The sequence below is a fragment of the Chiloscyllium plagiosum genome, unplaced genomic scaffold (genome assembly GCF_037043375.1).
Source record: "Chiloscyllium plagiosum isolate Xiang-an unplaced genomic scaffold, Cpla_swu_hap1 HiC_scaffold_18, whole genome shotgun sequence".
NCBI classification, from domain to species: Eukaryota; Metazoa; Chordata; class Chondrichthyes; order Orectolobiformes; family Hemiscylliidae; genus Chiloscyllium; species Chiloscyllium plagiosum.
The window spans coordinates 69,415,841-69,439,328 of NW_028270156.1; the positions used below are offsets into that span (position 1 = coordinate 69,415,841).

Genomic DNA, 23,488 nt, shown 5'->3' on the forward strand with positions numbered 1-23,488 from the left:
AACTATTGGACTTAAAATAAAGAATGAAATGAGTAAGCACTTGGAGAAATTAATGAGCCTGAGGGAATGAGGAGAATAAGAAAGTACTTCTGAAATACAAGAATTTTTACAAATAAAAGGAACAGGTGAAAAGGTGGAAGAACAAATCAATACAGTTGATTCTGATATAACACGATAGTTCCATTCTTGTGCAATCTCGTTTATTAGAAAATCATGCAATAGTCGCGCCATTTAAACCAGTGGGGCTGGAATCACATTATAACCGATACAGGTCAGGAAAGTTTGTGTTGTACAAATGACGGTCATTAATTCTTCAATCGCGTTAAACCAATCCATTTTGAAGAAACACGAGTTATAGCAGAACTAACTAATGTAATAAAAAAGGCAAATTTATTCACATGGATAGTGCCTACAGGCATGGAATGCAAAAGCAATTAAGTAAATTTGAATTAGTTCAAAAAATTGGGACACAGTTGGGAAGGTAATGAATAGTTTTACGAATCACATTAAAGGAAAATCAACAGAACAAATTCACTTGAATGTTACTGGGGGATGAAGGGTTACAGTAATGGGAAGACTTTAAACTGTTCTCTTGGATCTGAGTATTGACATGCCAGAGTGCTTCAAGATTAAGAAGGGTTATTATTAGGCAAACGTTGATAGCTTATTTTTACTGGACTGTAACAAAAAGAACATCTTTTGAAATCATAAAGAATAAAATTAAATAGGAGTTTAGAAAACCAATCTTTATAGAGGGCAGTTAGAATATAGACTTTTTCACAAAGGAAAATCCTTTAAAAAGGTAAAAGGAATGATCAGTAGATTGGAATTAGGTCAGGTCATGTGCACAAAGCATTAGCACAGATTTGATAGCCCTAATGATCCCCCAGATCTGCTCACACAATGGTGACATCCCTGCTTTTGGAGGACTTAGTCACATTTCAAGACTTGGTGGTCAAAGAATGGGTTCATAATGGGGCCAAACAGGTTTCATACCCATCTATAAAACCTTCTAACATGTGCCAATGGTAGGCTGTAGATAAGAGGAAGAGATTCCTGGTCAGCCATATGATGGAAATTAAATTGGAGCCTTGACCATAACTCCTGAACACGACATGCAAATTAAAGTACATGTTCTCATTAGCATCTCAGACTCCTTATGGAGTAAGTTGACCGAACAACCAATTTGGATCAAACTGGTGCCACCTACAGCACGGGGTTCAATCTCTGTTCTGTCTGGTAGGATATGTCATCTTGCCTGAGCTGTGTGGTACTTGTGGTGCTGTGGGCTGGAGATGAATGAATTCCTCTGTCAATACTGCTTCTCTCTGTAACTAACCAATTGTGTGTGACAGCTATCAGTTGTTGGGTTGTCACATTAGGAAATTCTGACAGAAACTAAAATTCTGAGCTCTGTTGCTAAATCTTTCAATGACACAAAATATAATAAAAAAACACTGAATTTTCAGAGGCCTTACCAAGCGCTCAATAATAATTAGCTATCATATTTTGTTCACCCATCAGGAGTTCCAAAAGACTTGTATTGCAACACCCGATTCAAGTTCCTTTTTATTTGATAATTATTTTTGATATATATAGCCATATCAGTGCAAAGAAACACAGTGGTGAAAAGAGTGCTGTGTGTTTCAATTAGGATATATTGCATCTTAATTTCTAGACAGCATGGAAAGTAATTTCAATCATTCCTGTTTCCGCGCCATTGTTTTAATGTTCTGACATGATTATGCCTCAGTATTTCAAAAAAATATTGGTATCTCTAATGAGCAACTAATAACCTCAAGATAACCTTTAACAAAGATAATTCTGGGGATGTGAATGTCACTTGCACAGCTGGCATTTACTGGTCTTAGTTATCTTAAGTGATAGCCAGACCCTCTGGAACACTACAAATGGTCCGGTACAAACCACATTTCACTCTGCCACTTCAGAGGACAGTTAAGAAAGTCATCCATTGTCATGGGCCTGCAGCCAAATATAGGTTTTTGTTTTCTAGAAGATGAGCGAACTAATGGATTTTTATATCAATGTTGTCTCTTTTATTGATACCATGTTTTTATTTCCATAACATTTGACCCAATTTCAAAATTTGCAAACTGCCTTGTTGGGATTGGAACGCTCAGCCTGTGATGATCATTCAGCGTCTTCTCCAATCAAGTGGTAGTATTAATTTAAATTAACTGATAGTTGTTACTGGACTCATTTTGGAATCATTTCAGCAGCACATTTCCATAAATCTACACTGTGGAGTACATTTGGAGTTGCAGTCACCCAGGTTTTGTCAGTGTCATGGAAGAAACAGATGACCAATCCACACATACCTTGCAAACAACAATGATTTTCACACTGAATTGTTAACAAATTATGACACATCTGATACAAGTGCAGACCAACTATTTTTAGGTCATAACCAGGGAATAACTCCAGCATTTATTATATTTAACAATCAGCTACTTAATTGCTTGGTAGTACAGAACTTGATTATAGCTGAAGTAAGGAGACATGATGTTGAAAGTTTTATGACTTGCACTTAGCATCAATTAACATTGCACAAGCAGTATCTCCACCAACAGGATACTGCCTTTACAAAACTGAGTTACAAAACTCAGAAAGCGGGTCCTACATTAAATGTTAGTCTACAACTTGCTAACATGACTCAATAATCAGGCATAAGAAAAATTACACTAACAACTCATGTAGTTTATCAGTTGGGCTTGCAATGCAGTTCATTTGCATTTCTAAAAGATCATACATTTAGAGGGCATAACCTCTGTAAACAAAAACATGTCTGGGTCTTGCACCTTTACAAAATGCATGGGGTCACTTCTTTCCTGGGACATTCCATATGGATCAGAATCCATTTACCAATCAATTAGTACCCACTTTTTTCTGATGCAGTGTGAATTATTGCTCGCTTTGGTATTTGACCTTGCATTTGCCCTGACAGCTGGCCTCATTCGGCTAAGTTAGCTACTTGTGATTGTTTTGCAACATTTTGCTTTTACACTCTTGGCTATTCACTTAACATTTATAACTACGCAAAGAAATTGAAGTGGAATGGTATAGTTTTGATAAACCCTACTAACACCATTCCGAATCTGTTCTTTTGCATGCTCATTATTAAGTACAATGCTTAACTTTTAAAATGAATTTTAAGGAAATCCATTAGAAAAAAAAGTGTTTTATAAATCATTTTTAAAAAAAAAGTATGAGTAGTTTCACTTGCAAAGTGATTAATGGGAGTTGAGTGCAAAGATACAACTTCCAGGATCTTCACTGTCATGTCTATCCAGACATGGGTAGTTTTAGGCAAACAAACGAGTCATACGCTGTGAAATTGATCTAAAAATGTAACATTCCATATTCACAAATGCATTTTAATACAAAGTCAGATACACTAACAAAGACAATGGTATTGGAGTTCAACTGCCAGTTGATATCTCTATAATCTCAGCAACAGTATTAAATCCAATATCCTCCTCAATAACCACAGCATTGTTGGCCAATTTCTCCTGCTCTACAACAACACCTCTAGTAGTAACTCGTTCTCCATAATCCTCAGTGTCCGGAATAATTATTTCTATTATATCTTCATTGAAAGGTTGCTGACTTCCTACCAAAGCCTGTGCAACAACATCTTGAGAGGGGTCACCATCCACTCCTTCAGTGCTATTCACTTGCTGGAATGTAACAGTGGATTCACCAGAGTTCTGGTTTTCAGAACTTGGCATTGCATTCTCCTTGTGTTCTGTATTTGGGACTTCCACCATTTCAAAGGTGTGCACATAAAGGTTTAAAACAACACTTTCATTTCCACTCGAATCAACAGTCTCTTGGTTGACGGTACTTAAGCCGTCCTTCTTAACCTGCTTTGCTGTCAAAGCGATAGTTTTGCCTTCGGGGCTTTCTTTTTCCAAAGAGGCAATAGCTTCTGCAACTTCTCCTAAACTCTGTGTATCATTTTTCTTGTGGGTCGCCCTGTGCCTCTTTAAGCTTTGGGTCATGGTGTACCCCTTTCCACATACATCACATTTAAATGGTTTCTCGGTCAAATGGATTCTCTGGTGCCTGCGAAGCTTAGTAGCAAGGGTATATGCCTTCCCACATTCATTACACTTAAAGGGTCTCTCACCTGTATGCAGGCGCTCGTGTGCTCTGAATGTGTGTGGATCTCTCAATGTTTTTCCACATATTGTACAGAGATAAACCTCCCCAGTGTGAGAAATCCGGTGCCTCCGCAACTCAGGCAACTGAGAGAAGAACTCTCCGCAGTCTTCACATTTATACGGTTTCTCCCCCGTGTGGATTCGTTGGTGGCCCCGAAGATTGCCAATCTGCCTGAAGGCTTTGCCACAGTATGTGCAAGTGAATGGTTTTTCACCTGTGTGTAGCCTCATGTGGTTCTTCAGTGAGCCTGGGTTGGCCAGTTCCTTGTCGCACACACTGCAGCGGCAGGCTTTTGGGTTACCGAGGTTCATGGCCTTCAGGCGGTGGAGCTTCTTGTGAATCCGGAGGGATGGAGGCCTGGCAAATGCCTTTCCACATTCATTGCATACGAACGGGCGTTCCCCTGAATGCACCCGCTCATGTTCTCGGAGATCCCGCTTCAATGCGTAGGCCTTGTCGCACTGTTGACATTTGAATGGCCGCTCGCCTCTGTGTAGCATCTGGTGGGCTTTTCAAACAAAAAGGGGGTTAACAAATAAAAAACAAGCAGACAGTGCAGAAAAATCTAGCAAAACATGCATGTCAGTCATTTCTTGGTCACAACTGTTGTGATTAATGTATCTTACCTAAGGAAATAGGAGCATGACTTTGGTTTACTTTAGCCCTCAATTTTCCTTTAACTGATTCATTACCTTCTGCGGGGAAATATAGTGCTGCAGCACATTGGGAGGTGCAGTAGGTGCTGCTTAAGCTCTACAATGGTGGGAAAAATCTTCTTTGGGGCATGGTATGTGTTCATGTCATGGCTACATCAACTATGCCAAAGTGCTGATACATTTTACAGTGAGCTGTGCCGCTCACCATGTAACCTGTGAGAAATACATGCTACCTGCTGTTCACAAAGGATATAAGACTACCAGCCTGATTCAGATGGAAAGGTGTCAGTCATGCAAAAGGATTGCTGGATTCGACTCAAGCAAATCCAAATGGCTGCTTATGAAATAATATCCTTGGTGAATTCTGTACATCATCTCATTTGACATAAAATTAATTACAATACGACACTGAAATGCACAAAGAAGTATTTTTAAAATAGTTTCAGTCAGCATCAATAGATAATACTTTCCTATGTAAAACTAGAAGCATTCCCTTGCTTTTCCTTCATAAAGTTCACTGGTCTACCATAACAGATAACACAGAGAATGACAATGCATTAAAAAAAAAGTCCAGAGTTTAACTCCTATCTGGTTGAAAATTACCACAGTAATTTCGGGTAGCCCCTTCCATTTACCTCTGAAACTCTCCTCAGAGCTGTAGCTCTTCCCGCATTCAGTGCACAGGTAAGGTTTGTGTCCAGTATGAGTGAACCGATGCTTCTTCAGATGGCACAACTGGATGAAACCCTTTCCACAGTCGTCACACCTGTACCTCCTCTCACTGGGGTCGATCTGGGAACTGTCACGCCTGCAGAACTTTCGCCTGCTCCCAGATTTAGTCTTTGGCTTACGTTTGCCAACAGCTCGATGCGGTTCTCCATTTTCAGCAGGAAGCTTGAGCCCCTCTACCTCTTGGTGTGGTGTGACCAAATCACCATCAGATTTCTCTTTTGCTCCATGACTCCCTGGAGATTTAGCTTCGGTGTTTTGAGTGCAACATTTCTCTTTTGCTTCAAGATTTTCCTGTTTGTCTCTCAATATTGTTTTCTTTTCCTTGCCTTGTTTTGGTAGCTGCTGGTTCAGCAATTGTGAATGGAGTCCAGTTTGTACCGTTTGAACTTTCCCAGCTGCATAGAGTCCAAGGGCCTTGCTACACGTTGATGACCTCAAGGTCCTCTCACCAAGTCCACGCTGATTAATTTTCTTCTGTCTTTTGGACTTAATTTCTTCAATATCTTGTATCAATTTGTCATTTCCAGGGTCATGCTGTTTCTTAGTATTATTACCCTGTTTGGAGAGAGGGGCTGGGAGCTGCAAGTTTTCACCATTAGTGGCCCCATTTAATTTTGATTGTCGTCTCAAAGCAACCCAGCTCACTCTGTTCTCTGATGATGTGTTCTTTGCTTTATGTTTGATCTGAAGCCGCTGTGATCTCTTTACTGGCTGATCTGTTTTCACTATGTTCTTGGTCCCTGGCTGTTTTTCAGCTATTGGTGACTTGGTGCATAATGGCATAGACAGAGGAGATTCAGTTGGCACGTCAGATGTACTGTCCTTGGACTCTTCATTCAGGACATCTGTTAACGAAGAGTCACAGCATTCAACATACAAACATGGCAGAATGTAATGATCGGAGATCACCTAGCTAACTCAAGCAAAAGGTTATAAAGTAACAAACGTCTCCACAGTAACTCTAGACTGAAGCTATTATCTAAGCATAATTAATAGTTAAAGTGGAAGTATACTCAAGTATTGATACACAACACAATGTGTGAAGCTGAAATCAGCTGTTTTATGTTAACTTGTTCTTAGTGACAGTCATTTCTTAAAATAGTGCCTAGAGACACTGTCAGAACACATTTGTATAAGCTGAATATCTTGAAGATTAATTGACCATATCTGAACATCTCCATTCATGGGTTCACATAGCAAAGATATGAGTTTTAAAAGTAGACATTGAACATTCATCTGCTGGGTTTGATGATACCAAAAGGTATTATTCTACATGGCTGAGGAAGAGACGGTTTCCTTTCTAGCAGGAATGGAATACAAGTATAAGTATAGGCATTAACCCCTCCACCCCTATCCAGTCAATTAAATCAAATCATGACTATTCTGTACATCAGCTCCATTAACGATTTTTGATCCATATCCCTTGATAACTTTTATCCATCAAGAATGTATTGATACCAGTCTTGAAAGTTACAACTGACCCAGTAACCAAGGTTTCTTTTTCAGGACAGAGTTCCAGATTTTGACCAGCTCCTGACTTCCATGCTGATTCATCTGGCTCTAGTTTTAATATTATGCTCTGGAATCCTCCACTAGAAGAAATGGTTCTTTATGTTGGCCGAATTGAATCCTGCCATCATTTTAAACACCGCAGATGAATTATTCCTCTAACTTCTGAACTCAATCAAATAAGCCCAAATTTAAGCAATCAGTCCCCATTATTTAATCCTTGAAAATAAAAGGCAAAACCAGAGACTGAGATTTACTTACTAAGAGTGGTTGAACCGGAGACTGTGTCCTATCTAGAGGGGAACCAAAAACAAAACTTCTTCTTATTTACTGGGAGTGGCAGAAACAGAGAATTTATTCTATCTACAGGGAATGGAGGAACACTGCAATTCAATGACCAGAAGAGTGGTGGAAACAGACAGCATGTTCAATTGACAAGGAGTGAATGAACCACACACTATGGTTCAATGCAGCATGTATACAGTCACATGGGCCAGTCCCTGTAGAAGTACTCCAAAGTAAACAACACCAGTATCCACCTCACAGTAAGCTTTAATTCAAAATAGCAGCATCCACATGGAAATATGAATGATGATTCCACATTGTATCCAAGTGGAACTTCAGAAACAAAATGAACTCCCTCTTTGTTGAATTACGGAAACCATCATGCATGGTTTTTACAACAAAGTTTGAAAACAGATTGCATATCACATTTACCAGTGTGAACTTTGACTGTCTCCTTATCCGTATGTGAATCTTTTACTTCACACGTGACTTGAACTTGATTCTCCTCTGGCCATAATAGAAGTTCTTGACCCAGTTCAATAGTTTTAGAAACCCTGTAGTAGATTTTTCCATAAAACTGGAAAATGACTGCATTGCTTTCTTCTTTTGTTTTCGCCTTGTTTGCATATCTGAGAAAAAAAATCAAGTTTATCAGCAAACTTTAATTAACGCCAGGTTTCTGTAGACACTAACAGTTGCCCATTTGAACAACTCACAGCTTCGATTACTGAACTATTTAGTAATGTGTAATATTTGATTTTAAATACCCACACTACTCTCATTCTTACGCAAAGCAGAAGCATAGAGACATCTTTGAAGTGCAGGAAGGGTGAGGCAGGGGTGAGAAGGGACAGAGGAATGTGGTCTGAAGAGAAACAAGGCATTTTATAATAAAATATCAAAGTAATTTCACAGTTTATAACACCTTCTGAACCTTCCGAGTAGATTCAGACTATGCTAATTCTCCAGTATCCTCTAATACATCTGAACCTTTGACATCATCTAGAATTAGTTCATATGTAATCCATTTGAGATTTGTTTACGGTGAAACATGTAGATTGGAGAGAGTAAATCAGCAGAAAAGAATAAATCATCAGTTTACAAAAAAGGTACTGAAGTCTCTTTTTAAATTTGAATTATTAAAAAGTATATTAAAATACTAAAATGATGTTATTCAAAAGATGACCAGATGGTCACAAACAAGCGTCAGGAGTGACAAACAGTCAATTTGACCATTTCAGGGCTTCCTCAGGTTGATTTTATCTTACAAGCTCCATGCATCTTAAGTTGTTTATCCTTGCACTCTCTCTCAAAAGAAATTATTTCCAATGCACAATGCATAGGTGGGCTAGTTAAGTTAAAAATGTTTGAAATAAAAGTTTGCTCTATCACTTCACTGAGCAGCCAGACTAAACAATGTGACTGTACTGGCTTCTCATTTTTGTGAGGGAAAAATAATTAAGGAAAAAGAATCAAGTAGCCTTTTGCTGCTTCATTGCGCCTTGGAACCATCAACAATAATCATGGAAGGACCCAGTCTTTAGATTCTGTGTGATCATGCTAAAAGGCTGATGTAGGTTGTTACGAAGTCGCAAGAGTGTATAGTCATTTCAAGACAAAGTGCATTTCTGAGTTGAGAGATTGTGACAGCAGGTGTCTGTGAAAGGCTGTTCCAAAATAGATACATGTAACAATTGACTGTTAAAAACATAACGGAGTTTTGGTTGCTGTTGACACAATTGAAACGTAACCATTTATTTTAAATTAGGTTACCAAAAAACAATTGAATTTGATTTTATTGTATTGACAACATTGGACCAATGAGAGGGTATGATGTTAGAGATGTAATATGGAAGGGCATTTTGAAAATTAGAGCTGGAAGAGTTCAGCAGGTTAGGCAGCATCCGAGGAGCAGGGGAATTGACGCTTTGTGCGTAAGCCCTTCATAGGGAATGTCGATTCTCCTGCTCCTTGGATGCTGCCCAACCTGCCGTGCTCTTCCAGCTCCACATTTTTCAACTCTGATCTCCGGCATCTGCAGTCCTCACTTTCTCTCATTTTGAAAATTAGGGAGAGCAACGGCCATTGAGCATGAGAGCACATGTCATCTGAAAATGGCTCTCAAAAGTAAATCTCTCAGAAAGCACTATCAATCAAAAGTACCTTTTCAAGTGAAAGTAGTAAAAAGTAAGAAACGGCCCAGCATTCTGGGTAATCCAAGATGGAGGTCAGGAAAAAACTTTGGCTTTAAGAGCTGCTCCTTTTTTGAGGTATTTTAGGTCTTGGAGGTGATATCCTCGAATTCCAGGAGCAGTAATTACTGTTTTATAAGCTGTTGCAGTATGTTGGCACTTTGGGGAGTAAAATATCAAAACCATGGCACTTTAAAAAAAGGAGGAAGAGAAAAAAGACAACGGCCACATGGTCAGTGAGTGAGTGAGAAAGAGAGCGAGAGAGCCCTACACTGCTGTCTGACACAGCAGTGAAACTGCACAGCCCCTGATATTGCTGTTTGAGTTCAAGTATTTCTGGGCATTAGACTGCATCTAAGAAAAATTAAAAAACAGCAAAATTCACACCTGACCTTGGAGGAACACATGTAGGAGAGCTCATAGCCCAGGAGTGCATGGATTTTAAGTGTAACCTTGCTGTCTTTTCTTAATCGTGAGTAGAGTGGGTTATTTTTGGCTATATGTTTTATTGAAATCTGTCTTTTGATTAAAATTTAAAACTATAAAACATATGCACTAAGTTAGCCTGGAGCAGTTTTTTTTTAAAAAGAGTAGTAAGACTGTGATATTTTCTGTAGATTAAGGTGCAAAGATGGCCTTTAGTAGAGTGATGTGCTCGTCATGTCAGCTCTTCCTGATGTCAGAGATTATGATTATGTCAGCAGTAAGTGTGTTTGGTTGCAAATCCTATCAGATCGCATGAATTGGTTGGAGCGCAGTTACAGGCAATGAGAAATTCACAGGAGCTAGGGGATGTGATGGATGGCAGTTATAGGAAAGGAAAAAAACCTACAGATACAGTCAGGTAGATGGGTTACCACGAGGAAAGTTAGGAGAGGGAGGCAGATAGTGCAGGAGTCTCCTGTAGCTATCCCCATTTCAAACGAGTATGCTGTTTTGGAAAATGTAGGGGGTGATGGACTCTCAGGGGAATGTAGCACAAACAGGCAAGATCCTGGACCGAGACTGTGTCTAACGTAACGAGGGATACGTCAGGTTCCAGGCAATCGATGGTGATAAGAGACTCTCTAGTCAGAGGCACTGCAGATATTTCTGCAGCCAACAGTGATATATCAGAATGGTGTGTTTCCTTCCTGGTGCCAGGATCAAGGATATTTCAGAGAGAATGCAAAATATTCTCAAAGGGGAGTGGGATCGACAGGAGGCAGTTGTACACCTTGGCAGAAAGAGGAGGATAGAGCAGATGAATGTATGGTTGAGGAGCTGGTTAAGGGGAGAAGGGTTAACATTTTTAGATTATTAGAATCTCTTCTGGGGTAGAAGTAACCTGTATAAAAAGGATGGATTGCACCTAAACTGGAAGGTGATAATATACTGGCAGGGAGATTTGCAAGAGCTGCTCGGGAGGATTTAAACTAGTAAGGTGGAGGAGTGGGACCCAGAGGATAGTGAGGAAAAGGTTCATCTGGAGACTGGTACAGTTGGGAAAAGGAGCAAGTCAAACAGTCAGGGCAGCCAGGAACAAAACAGGGAACAATGTAAATTAAACTGCATTTATTTCAATGCAAGAGGCCTAATAGAGAAGGCAGATGAACTCAGGGCATGGTTAGGAACATGGGACTGGGATATCCGAACAATTAGAGATGTGGCTCAGGAATGGAAGGACTGGCAGTGTAATGTTCCAGGATATAAATATTATAAGGAGGATAGAAATGGGGGCAAGAGAGGAGGGGGGAGTGGCATTTTTGATAAGGGATAACATTATGGCTGTACTTAGGGAGTATATTCCTAGGAATACAACCAGGGAGTTATTTGGGTGAAACTGAGAAATAGGAAAAGGGATTATTATCTTATTTGGATTGTATTCCAGATCCCCCAATAATCAGCAGGAAATTGAGAAACAAGTTTGTAAGATCTCCATTATCTGTAAGAATAATACGTTGGTAATGGTAATGATTCGGAGATGCTGGTGTTGGACTGGGGTGTACAAAGTTAAAAATCACACAACACCAGGTTATAGTCCAACAGGTTTAATTGGAAGCACACTAGCTTTCGGAGCGTCGCTCCTTCATCAGGTGATTGTGGAGGGCTCGATCGTAACACAGAATTTATAGCAAAAATTTGCAGTGTGATGTAACTGAAATTCTACATTGAAGAATTGATTGTCTGTTAAGCCTTTCATTGGTTAGAATACAGTGATAGTTTCACTTCTTTTATGTGTAAATCACAAAACCCTTTTTTTTTTAAAGTTGCATTCTCGGGTTAGCTGTTAACAATCGTGATAGCTAGACAAATGGTAGGGGATTTTAACTTTCCAAGCATAGACTAGGACTGCCATAGTATTAAGGGTTTAAATGGAGAGGAATTTGTTGAGTGTTTACAAGAAAATTTTCTCAGTCTGTAGACATATCTACTAGAGAAGGTACAAAACTTGACCTACTCTTGGGTAATAAGGCTGACAAGTGACTGAGGTGTCAGTAGGGGAGTGCTTTGGGGCCAGTGACCATAATTCTATTAATTTTAAAATAGTGATGGAAAAGGATAGACAGGATCTAAAAGTTAAAGTTCTAAATTGGAGGAAGGCCAATTTTGACGGTATTAGGCAAGAACTTCCAATAGTTGACAGGGGGCAGATTTTTACAGGTAAAGGGATGGCTGTAAAATGAGAAGCCTTCAAAAATGAGATAATGAAAGTCCAGAGACATTATGTTCCTGTTAAGGTGAAAGGCAAGGCTGGTAAGTGTAGGGAATGCTAGGTGATTAGAGAAATTGAGGGTTTAGTCAAAAAAAAAAGACATAAAAACTGCAGTGGAGGACTGAACAGTTCACGGCACTGTGACATTGAGAAAGGGACTCACTGAGTGCTTGGCTGAGGAAGGCAATGAAAAAGGAGTAAGCATATAGATAGCAGAGATCGAGTGAATCCTTAGAAGAGTATAAAGGCAGTAGGAATACACTTAAGAGGGAAATCAGAGTGGGGAGCAAAAACGGGACATGAGATAGATTTGGCAAACAGAGTTAAGGAGAATCCAAAGGGATTTTACATATACATTAAGGACAAAAGGGTAACTTGGGAGAGAATAGGGCCCCTCTAAGATCAGCAAAGCAGCCTATGTGTGGAACTGCAGGAGATTGGGGAAGATACCAAGCAAGTATTTTACATCAGTGTTTACTGTGGAGAAGGACATGGAAGATATAGAATGTGGGGAAATAGATGGTGACATCTTGAAGAATGTCCATATTACAGAGGAGGTGGTGCTGGAGGTGTGAAAAGTTGATAAAGCCCCCAAGACCTGATCAGGTGTACCCTGGAACTCTGTGGGAAGCTAGGAAAGTGATTGCCAGGCCCCTTGCTGAGATAGTTAGATCAGCGATAGGTGAAGTGCCAGAAGACTGGAGGCTGGCTAACGTAGTGCCACTATTTAAGTAAGGTGGTAAGGACAAGCCAGGGAACTATAGACTGGTGAGCCTGACATCGGTGGTGTGCAAGCTGTTAGGGGGAATCCTGAGGGACAGCATTTACATGTATTTGTATAGGCAAGGACTGATTATGGGTAGTCAACATGGCCTTTGTGTGTGAGAAATTATGTACAGGGTATCACTAACCTGATTGAGTTTTTTGAAGAAGTAGCAAAGAGGATTGATGAGGGCAGAGGAAATGACATCACAAACCCAAAGAAACCCAAACATATAAGTAGAAAGCAAAAAACATCAGCAATGATTTGTCCAAAGGCTCACTGAAGATGTTACTGAGTATGGTGACGAAATGTCTGAAAATGAACCTTCCAGTTCAGCGAGCAAATCTACATCCAGAACTATAGTCAAACAGGTTTATTTGGAAGCACTAGCTTTCGGAGTGCTGCTCCTTCATCTGATGAAGGAGTAATGCTCCGAAAGCTAATGCTTCCAAATAAACCTGTTGGACTATAACCTGATGTTGTGTGATTTTTAACTTAATAGTCCAGTGATTTTTAAAATCATGAATATCAAATTACGTTGATGACAGAACAAATGATTTCAACAGATAAAAACATTGGAAGCTCCCATTGTTAGGAGAGTGCTCAAACTAGAAACAATTACTCTGTTGAATGCTTTCAAGTTTGAGGTAGTGACTCACTGTACTGGATAAGGTGCCAACATACATATTACACCAAGATCAGGTGTGACCCTCTTAGACCTTTACAGGACTTTGATATTTCAATCCTCACCAATTAGCAACACAATTAGTATTCAGGATAATGCAAAATGTAATAATAATGATTCTCTAACAATGTGCCTGAGTGTATTACATGCATACATAAAGACTATATTACCTCATCCAATTTGAGAATGATTGGTTGACCCTCTGTAATTCTGGTAATTCTACTTTGTCACCATTTTCTCTAAACTGTGGTAATGAAGATAAGTCAGTCAGTCAGTCACAGTGGATGCAAGAATGAAAACACCCAGATTAATTGTATATTCACAGTCAATAGACAATAGGTGCAGGAGTAGGCCATTCTGCCCTTCGAGCCAGCACCACCACTCATTATGATCATGGCTGATCATCCTCAATCAGTATCTTGTTCCTGCCTTATCCCCATAACCCTTGATTCCACTATCCTCAAGAGCTCTATCCAACTCTTTCTTGAAAGTATCCAGAGACTTGGTCTCCACAGCCTTCTGGGGCACGGGTTATCACACAAAGTCTAGTTGCCTGGCACTTACACCGTACTGCATCTTTGTGCAACTTATTTCAATAAGGATGTTAACATTATTTATATAATTCAGGTTTGTTAAGTCAAGACCCTTGTGATTATTTAATAAAGGCCAAAATTAAAACTAATACTTCTCCCAAATACATGCTACAAATCCAACCCATTTCAACTATATCCATTTGTTAACAAAACATCATATACAAGAACACCTTTACAATGTAGAAGCTACTGCTGGATATCCATCCTAAATTTGCTCACTTGAATGGAAGTAATCTTGCAAAATACTAACAAACTAATATTAGGATGCAGTCGACCAGGAGTGACAAAAATCACTCCTGCCGAACAGTTTTTGTAGTTTTCTCTACATCTCGATTTACTCGTCACTGTCAGACAGGACCTAGTATCTGATGTGAGATGGGTGGTTATGAATTTGACAAGTAATTTCTTCATTTGAACTTACTGCAACAACTTGGCAAGTCTTAAAACTGTGGAATCCATGTTAAACACCAAGGACTCCGAGTGAATCCTTAGAAGAGTATAAAGGCAGTAGGAGTATACTTAAGAGGGAAATCAGGAGGGCAAAAATGGAACATGGAATAGCTTTGGTAAATAGGGTTAAGGAGAATCCAAAAGGGATTTTACAAATACAAATACATTAAGGACAAAAGGATAAATAGGAAGGCAGCAAGTCAGCCTATGTATGGAACCGCAGGAGATGGGGGGAGATACTAAATGAATATTTTGCATCGATGTTTACTGTGGTGAGGGATATGAAAGATAGAGAATGTGGGAAAGTAGACGTTGACATCTTGAAAAATGTCCATATCACAGGATGGTGCTGGATGTCTTGAAATGCATAATGGTGGATAAATCCCCAGGACCTGATCAGGTGTACCCTAGAACTCTGTCAGAAGCTAGCGAAGTGATTACTGGGCCCCTTGATGAGCAGAAGACTAGAGGCTGTCTAACATGGTGCCACTATTTAAGAAAGATGATAAGGACAAGCCAGGGAACTATAGACGGGTGAGCCTGATGTCAGTGGTGGCTAAGTTGTTAGAGGGAATCCTGAGGGACAGGATTTACATGTATTTGCATAGGCAAGGGCTGATTAGGGATAGTCAACATGGCTTTGTGCCTGGGAAATCATGTCTCACAAATTTGATTGAGTTTTTTTTTTAAGTAGTAATGAAGTGCATTGATGAGGGCAGAGCGGTGGACTTCAGTAAGGCATTCGACAAGGTTCCTCACGGTAGACTGGTTAGCAAGGTTAGGTCACATGGAATACAGGGAGAACTAGCCATTTCTATACAGAACTGGCTCGAAGTTAGAAGACAGAGGGTGGTGGTGGAGGGTTGCTTTTCACATTGGAGGCCTGTAACCAGTAGTGTGCCACAAGGATCGGTGCTGGGTCCACTGCTTTTCATCATTATATAAATGATTTGGATGTGAACATAGGAGGTATAGAGCTGAAAATGTGTTGCTGGAAAAGCACAGCAGGTCAGGCAGCATCCAGGGAACAGGAGAATCGACGTTTCGGGCGTAAGCCCTTCTTCAGGAATTGTGCATAAGCCCTTCTTCAGGAAGGGCTTATGCCCGAAACGTCGATTCTCCTGTTCCCTGGATGCTGCCTGACCTGCTGTGCTTTTCCAGCAACACATTTTCAGCTCTGATCTCCAGCATCTGCAGACCTCATTTTCTCAACATAGGAGGTATAGTCAGTAGTTTTGCAGATGATACCAGAATTGGATGTAGAGTGGACAGCGAGTTACATCAGAGTAATCAGATGGGCCAATGGGCTGAGGAGTGACAGATGGAGTTTAATTTAAATAAATATGAGGTGCTGCATTTTGGAAAGGCAAATCAGGGCAGGACTTATACACTTAGCACTAAAGTCCTGGGGAGTCCTGCTGAACAAAGAGACCTTGGGGTGCAGATTCATAGTTCTAGGTGGGAAATCTTTTGGGTAGGGTTAAACTAGCTCAGCAAGGGGCTGGGAACCTGAGGAGTAGTTGCAGTGCACAGGAGGATGTGAGTAGGGAGGACATGGACAGGATTTCACAGTCACAGGAATGTGCTGGCGACAGCAAGCTGGTTTGAAGTGTGTCTACTTCAATGTCAGAAGTATCTGAGATAAGGTAGGTGAGCTTGCAGCATGGATAGGTACCTGGAACTTCAATGTTGTGGCCATTTCGGAGACATGGATAGAGCAGGGTGAGGAATGGATGTTGTAGGTTCCAGGGTTTGGATCTTTCATTAAGAACAGGCAAGGTGGTAAAATAGGGGGAGGTGTGGCCTTGTTAGTCAAAGACAGTATAACAGTGGCTGAAAGAACATTTGACGAGGACTCGTCTACTGAGGTAGTATGGGCTGAGGTTAGAAATAGGAGAGGAGCAGTCACACTGCTTGGAATTTTTAAAATAGGCCTCTGGAGTGTTCCAGGGAGATGGAGGAAAGGATTGGCAAAATAATTCTGGGTAGGAGTGAACAGGGTGGTCATTATGGGGGACTTTAACTTCCCCAACATTGACTGGAAATGCTAATAACTATAGTACATCAGATGGATCAATTTGTGTCCAATGCGTGCAGGAGGGTTTCCTGACACAGTATGTTGAAGGGCCGACAAGAGAGGAAGTCACACTGGATCTGGTGCTTGGTAATTATCCAGGCCAGGTGTTTGATTTAGTTGTAGGTGAGCACTTTGGACAGAGTGACCATAATTCAGTTAGGTTTAGTTTAGCGATGGAAAGGGATAGATACATGCCACAGGGCAAGAGTTATCGATGGGGCAAGGGCAATTAAAATGCAATTAGGCAAGAATTAGGATGCATAGAATAGGGTAGCAAAATGCAGGGATGGGAACAATGGAAATGTGGAGCTGGTTTAAGGAACAGATATTGCGTGTTCTTGATAGGTATGTCCCTGTCAGGCAGGGAGAAAGTCATAAGGTAAGGGAACCGTGGTTTACTACTGAAATTGAATCTCTTGTTAAGCAGAAGAAGGAGGCTTATGTGTTGATGAGACAAGATGGTTCAGATGAGGCAATGGAGAGTTACAGATTAGCTAGGAAGGATTTAAAGAAAGGAGTTAAGAAGAGCAAAGAGAGGACATGAGCACTCTTTAGCAGGTAGAATAAAGGAGAACCCTAAAGCTTTCTATAGGTATGTGAGGATTAAAAGGAAGACAGAAGTGGGAAGTTGAGTGTGGACCCTGTGGAGATCAGAGAGGTGCTAAATGAACATTTCTCATCGGTTTTCACTCAGGAAAAGGAGAACCTTGTAGAGGAGATTTGAGATATTAGACTAGAAAGGATCGAAGTTAGTTACGAAGAGGTGTTATCAATTCTAGAAGGAACGAAAATAGACAAGTCCCCTGGGCCAGATGGGGTTTATCTGAAGATTCTCTGGGAAGCTAGAGAGGAGATGGCAGAGCCTTTGGCTTTGATCTTTGAATCGTCATTGTCTACAGATTTTGTACCAGAGGACTGGAGGATTGCAAATGTTGTGCCCTTGTTCAAGAAGGGCAGTAGAGATGACCCAGGTAATTATAGACCAGTGAGCCCTACTTCTGTTGTGGGAAAGGTTTTGGAAAGGATAATAAGAGATAGGACTTATAAACATCTGGCAAGCAACAATTTGATTTCAGATAGTCCAAATGGTTTTGTCAAGGGTAGGTCGTTTCTCACAAACCTCACTGAGTATTTTGAGAAGGTGACCAAGCATGTAGATGAGGGTTGGGCAGTTGACGTGGTGTACATGGACTTCAGAAAAGCCTTTGATAAGGTTCCACATATTAGGCTGTTGGAGAAAAAGCGGAGGCAAGGGATTGAGGGTGATTTAGCAGTTTGTATTAGAAACTGGCTTTCTGAAAGAAGGCAGCGAGTGGTGGTTGATAGAAAATTTTCAGCCTGGAGTCCGGTTACTAGTGGTGTGCCACAATTATCTTTTTTGGGACCACTGCTGTTTGTCATTTTTACAAATGACTTTGACGCAGGCAGAGATGGATGGGTTAGTAAGATTGCAGATGACACTAAAGTCAGTGGAGTAGTTGACAATGTGGAAGAAGGTTGCAGGGGAACTTGGATAAACTGCAGAATTGGGCTGAGAGTTGGGCAAATAGAATTCAATGCAGCTAAATGTGAGGTGATTCACTTTGGGAAGAATAACAGGAAGGCAGAGTACTGGGTCAATGGAAAGATTCTAGCTAGTGTGGATGTGCAGAGAGATCTTGGAGTCCACGTACATAGATCCCTGAAAGTTGCCACCCAGGTTGATTGTGCTGTTAAGAAGGCGTACGGCGTGTCAGCTGTCATTTGTAGAGGGATTGATTCCGGAGCTGCAATGTCATGTTGCAACTATACAAAACCTCTAGGGTGGCCGCACTTGGAATATTGTGTACAGTTCTGGTCGCCCTATTACAGGAAGGAAGTGGAAAAGGTGCAGTGGAGATTTACCAGGATGTTGCCTGGTCTGGAGGGAGGGTCTTATGAGGAAAGGCTGAGAGACATGGGTCTGTTCTCTTTGGAAAGAAGAAGGCTAAGAGGGGATTCAATAGAGACATACAAGATGATCAGAGGATTAGATAGGGTAGACAGTGAAACTCTTTTTCTTAGGATGATGAAGTCAGCTTGTACGAGGGGATATAATTAAAAATGTCAGAGGCAGGTTCTTTACTCAGAGAGTGGTAAGGGTGTGGAATGCCCTGCCTGCCAATGTAGTTAACTCAGCCACATTAGGGAGGTTTAAACAATCCTTGCATAAGCACATGGATAATTATATGATAGTGTAGGGGGATGGGCTTAGAATAGTTCACAGGTCGGTGCAACATTGAGGGCCAAAGGGCCTGTTCTGCGCTGTATTGTAGTATGTTCTATGTTCCGTGAAAGTGGAGTCTCATGTAGATAGGATAGTGAAGATGGCATTTAGTGTATTTTCCTTTATTGGTCAGAGCACTGTGAACAGGAGTTGGGAGGTCATGTAGCAGTTGTACAGGACATTGGTTAGGCCACTTTTGGAATATTGTGTGCCTTTCTGGTCTCCCTCCTGTAGGAAGGATGTTGTGAAACTTGAAAGGGTTCAGAAAAGATTTACAAGGATGTTGCCAAAGTTGGAGGATTTGAGCTATAGGAGGAGGCTGAATAGGATGGGACCATTTTTCCTGGGGTGTTGGAGGCGGAGGGGTGACCTTATAAAGGTTTATAAAATCGTGGGTAGGGTAAATAGACAAGGACCTTTCCCTGGGGTGGGGAGTCCATAACTAGAGGGCATAGGTTTAAGGTGAGGGGAAAAGATTTAAAAAGGAACCTCAGGGGCAACTTTTGCAAGCAAAGGATGGTGTGTGTATGGAATGAGCTGTCAGAAGAAGTGGTGGAGACTGGTACAATTACAACATTTAAAAGGTATCGGAATGGTTACATGAATAGGAAGGGTTTAGAGGGATATGGGCCAAGTGCTGGCAAATGGGACTAGATTAATTTAGGATATCTGGTCGGTATAGATGAGTTGTACTGAAGGATCTGTTTCCATGCTGTACATCTCTATAACTCTAACATACTGACAATTACAATGGGATTTGATTCTGGATCATTATTTTAAAATAACTGCAAAGCACCTGCAAAAACAAGAAAGCAGCAAGGCAAAGACAATGATGTCAATGAACAAACGGCAATGAACAATATGCTGGAGAATGAAAGATCTCTACCTTAACTTATAGATTCATCATTCTGAACTTTAAGTACCAATTTGGACTGATGAATGTTACGATTTATTATCCCCCATCTATAATGTCTCAGGGAAGTAGAATTTACGAACATACTCTGTACCTCCTTTGAAATAAATGATGCTATTCCATTTACATCATCACATTCCAGTTTTCCTTCGAGAGGTCCAAAGAAAACACCTCTGGGAAGTGCCTTAGAAACACACCAGATACCCAGCTTTTGCTTCTGAATCTGGGAAGGCCCTGCTGCCAGACCAGGGGGGAGCGTGTAGAAGGCTCGGCAAGGTGACGCAAGGTCGACTGGCGTATCTTTTATAAAAGGTGGCAGGCCATGCACTGGACATGTATTTTCAAAGAGTTCCTGACATTCTTCACAGACTAAAGAAAATGAAAAAAGAAACATTAAACTTTAAGTGTTGTGTAAATTTTAAGACAAAAACCAAGATTAGTGCATAAAGCTCATCAAACTCAGTCTTGGTGCTAAAATGTCAAATGTAGCTAGTGCTAAGACACTTTATACAGATATTGACGATGCTGCCTTGAAAGACCAAGAATAATGAAAGTTGTGTAGTTTCCTGCCCACTAACCGATTACAGCACAACTTTGCATATATAACACAAAGCTCCAAAATGGAACAAACATGGAGAACACTATTTTAAATCTATTGTGATCATTATCTTTTGTGTAGCTCCAACTATTCAACGGCAGCATTGGTGAGGCTGTATACTGCTGCTGGATGATATCCTGGTTTCTTCTGCTCCATTTCGTCAACACAGTGAATGCTGAAAATAACTAAGAAACTGCATTGTCAACACTCATTTCCATTTGTTTTGAGTGCTTTATGTAGTGCCTTGGGAGGTTTCATGTGTGTTAAATGCATTGGAGGAATGCACAATACTGTTGTAGTAGAGCTCAAATCTTGCGACGTAATCTCAAGTAATGTTCATGTATGAGACATTCCATCACAGTTGCTTGATCACAGGCAAGAATGGGAACACTGGTTTATATTCCCTCTTTCCTCTTAGCCTAGGGATACTGAGACATGCAATAGCAGTTTCAACTGTTGCCTTACCAGAGATCTACTAACTTCATACAAATTGTGAATTAGACACCATAATCGAAGTCAGTTATGACACAAGGTATAGCTTTTTCTTAAAAAACACATACAAGTGTTTACTTACATAACTGCTGCTTGCGACCTGGTGGAATAAGGCCCTCTTCAGTTAGCCCTAGCTCCACACTTTCTTCATTTACTTGTGGCATTTTTTTGGGAACATACCTATAAAGGGGACTCCTGTTAGTTCAAAGCAAGTAAAATCAAACAGAACAAATCCTGCCTATATCATTCCCCCCAGCCCCCCCTCCCTGAAACCTTAACTGAATCTTGCCCTAGTCATAATGACTCATATTTAGTGAATTCTAACTTCTGTCAAAGGAAACTACACTTAAATAAAAAAAAGTTCAGCTCAAACCAAGCCCCCCTCATTAAATCACTGCAACGGATAAGAGTTAAACTGAGATTTTTTTAAAGTGGAGGACATGTCTGCTTCCTGGGTGGAAAATATCATAGTCCAACACACCAAGCATCATCCCTTACCCCTCACTTCTCACACAGCACAAGTTACTAGAAACCTATTACTGGAAGCAAAGAGGCTGCATGATGGAATTACCCAGAGTATATATGTTGTTATATATGGTCAACTGGATCTCTTCATGCAGGTACCAAAAACAAATGAGTGAAAAAGAGGACAGTCTAATTTTATTTATTATTTCACAGGAATGGATATCACTGACAATGTCAGCAAAACTGCACTCAGACGGAGTGGACTTTCGACTCAAAGAAATCTGAGAAACTTAGTTCTAATGATGGATTTCAGTAATGTTCTACATGTAACATGTTAATACTGTGCTCACTTTAAATGCTATAAAATCCAAAACAACTAAACTGTTTACATACCTACACACACAGACCCTCATAAACACAAAGTCATATGTATGACACATAATGTGAATATTTCAATCTGATTCCCTTCAAATGCAGTCAGGCATGTAAACGTATAGGTGCAGTTTGCTATGGCCATCATTTGAAAGGTGCAGTTAAAGCATACCAATACCCAAGAAGAAAGCTATGAATGTATCAGCTTACAGACAACACGAGCTCCATATGGAATACAGGGATGGACCCTCGAGTCTGTCACCAAATCTCTTTACAAAGGCAAGAGGAAAATTGGTGAGTTGCAGCCACCAGGTACAGCATGCACAAAAAGATAGAGAATGCAAGACACCCGAAGTGGGAGACGTACATAAAGAGATAAAGAGTACAGAAGAAAATGTTCGGCATCCAACTGGAGACAGTAAGGGGGGGATAAAACAAAACAAGGATAGAAGACAAATAATTTCGGAGAGTTACCCAAGGAAAAAAATAGTTTTTAATTGTCTTCCAAGAGTAACACAGGAAGTCATTATTAAACATCGAATAGCTATTCAAATTCGACGGATATCCTATTAATCAAGATTAACATGGAGTCAATACACAAGTCTCGGTGAGAATGCAATCCTGTTCCCCTAAGAACAACAGGTTCTTTATGTATCTGTTGCTTGTTATGCGGCCTGTGCTCCGCTGCTCGACCCGGACGATAGTTTGACGAACGCAGCTGGTCCTCACCAATCTGACACTTCCCTCTTCCTCCCCCTCAGAGCGCGATCTGACCTGATTTGCTGTCAAAGGCGATAAGGCTCCATCCCTAAACTGAATTCACCAACATCAGCAGGCAAACCGCCGCGGGACTTCATATTTGAACGGACGAGATGGAACCGACCGTGCTGTGGTTCCCTGCAACAACACTGACGCATAAAGAAACGTTCCGGCCCCTGCCCACTTCTATCCCAAGAACTGGCAAATGTGAAGTGCACTGATCACCTGGAATTAGCATTTATACACACTTTCTGCTTTATATCCTTGCTAAGGTTTAAACCAAAATAAATAACGGCACCAGTTATAATGAGGACTACTTGTCAGACAAATTATATCTTCATCATTTTCCACCATGTTTTGTTGCTAGTGAGTGACAGTTTTACTTTTTTTAAAAACATTCAGGAAACTAATAAGTCACAAGGCCGGAATCTTGAATTTGTATTTATATTCCTGGATGTAAAGAAGAGTGCTTATATTAATAATCCGAGATGAAAATTTGGAATTGTGTTCTGAGTTGAAAAAACAGGTTGACATGTGATATGTTCAACATTCGTCTAGAAAGAAACACTATTTCCTTGAAATCTACCTGTTATAATCTCAGTACTGATCATTGAAGAAAACAGCTCCCTAACTATCAATCTTTCTCTATGTCAAAGTCTTTTAGAATTCTTAGCAGAAGAAGAATTGCTCCTTCTTTGATTCTGTATCTATTTTCAGTCTTTCTGAAGCCTTATCGCATCTTGCATTCTCATTTAGCATGTCAACAAATGTAGACATGATTTCTATACTGCCACAACGCTAAAATGGCCTTAATATCAAAGT

General features: G+C 40.4%; 1 protein-coding gene across 5 annotated transcripts; it reads right to left on the minus strand.

Annotated features, from left to right (window-relative positions):
* Nucleotides 1–159: 159 nt before the first annotated feature.
* On the minus strand, nt 160–22,785 carry znf408 (zinc finger protein 408). Of its 5 annotated transcripts, none has more exons than XM_043706254.2 (7): nt 22,682–22,785; nt 21,153–21,250; nt 20,075–20,349; nt 13,873–13,946; nt 7,800–7,996; nt 5,477–6,418; nt 160–4,693 (listed from the first exon to the last, which is right to left on the minus strand). In XM_043706254.2, the coding sequence occupies exons 2-7, from the start codon at nt 21,232–21,234 to the stop codon at nt 3,441–3,443; spliced, it is 2,823 nt and encodes a 940-aa protein (XP_043562189.2). In that variant the 5' UTR covers nt 21,235–21,250; nt 22,682–22,785; the 3' UTR covers nt 160–3,440. The 5 variants fall into 5 exon arrangements, with proteins under 5 accessions (XP_043562189.2, XP_043562190.2, XP_043562188.2 ...); XM_043706255.2 differs by having other exon boundaries at nt 22,637–22,757; XM_043706253.2 differs by lacking the exon at nt 22,682–22,785 and adding an exon at nt 22,382–22,607.
* Between the last annotated feature and the right edge of the window lie 703 nt (nt 22,786–23,488).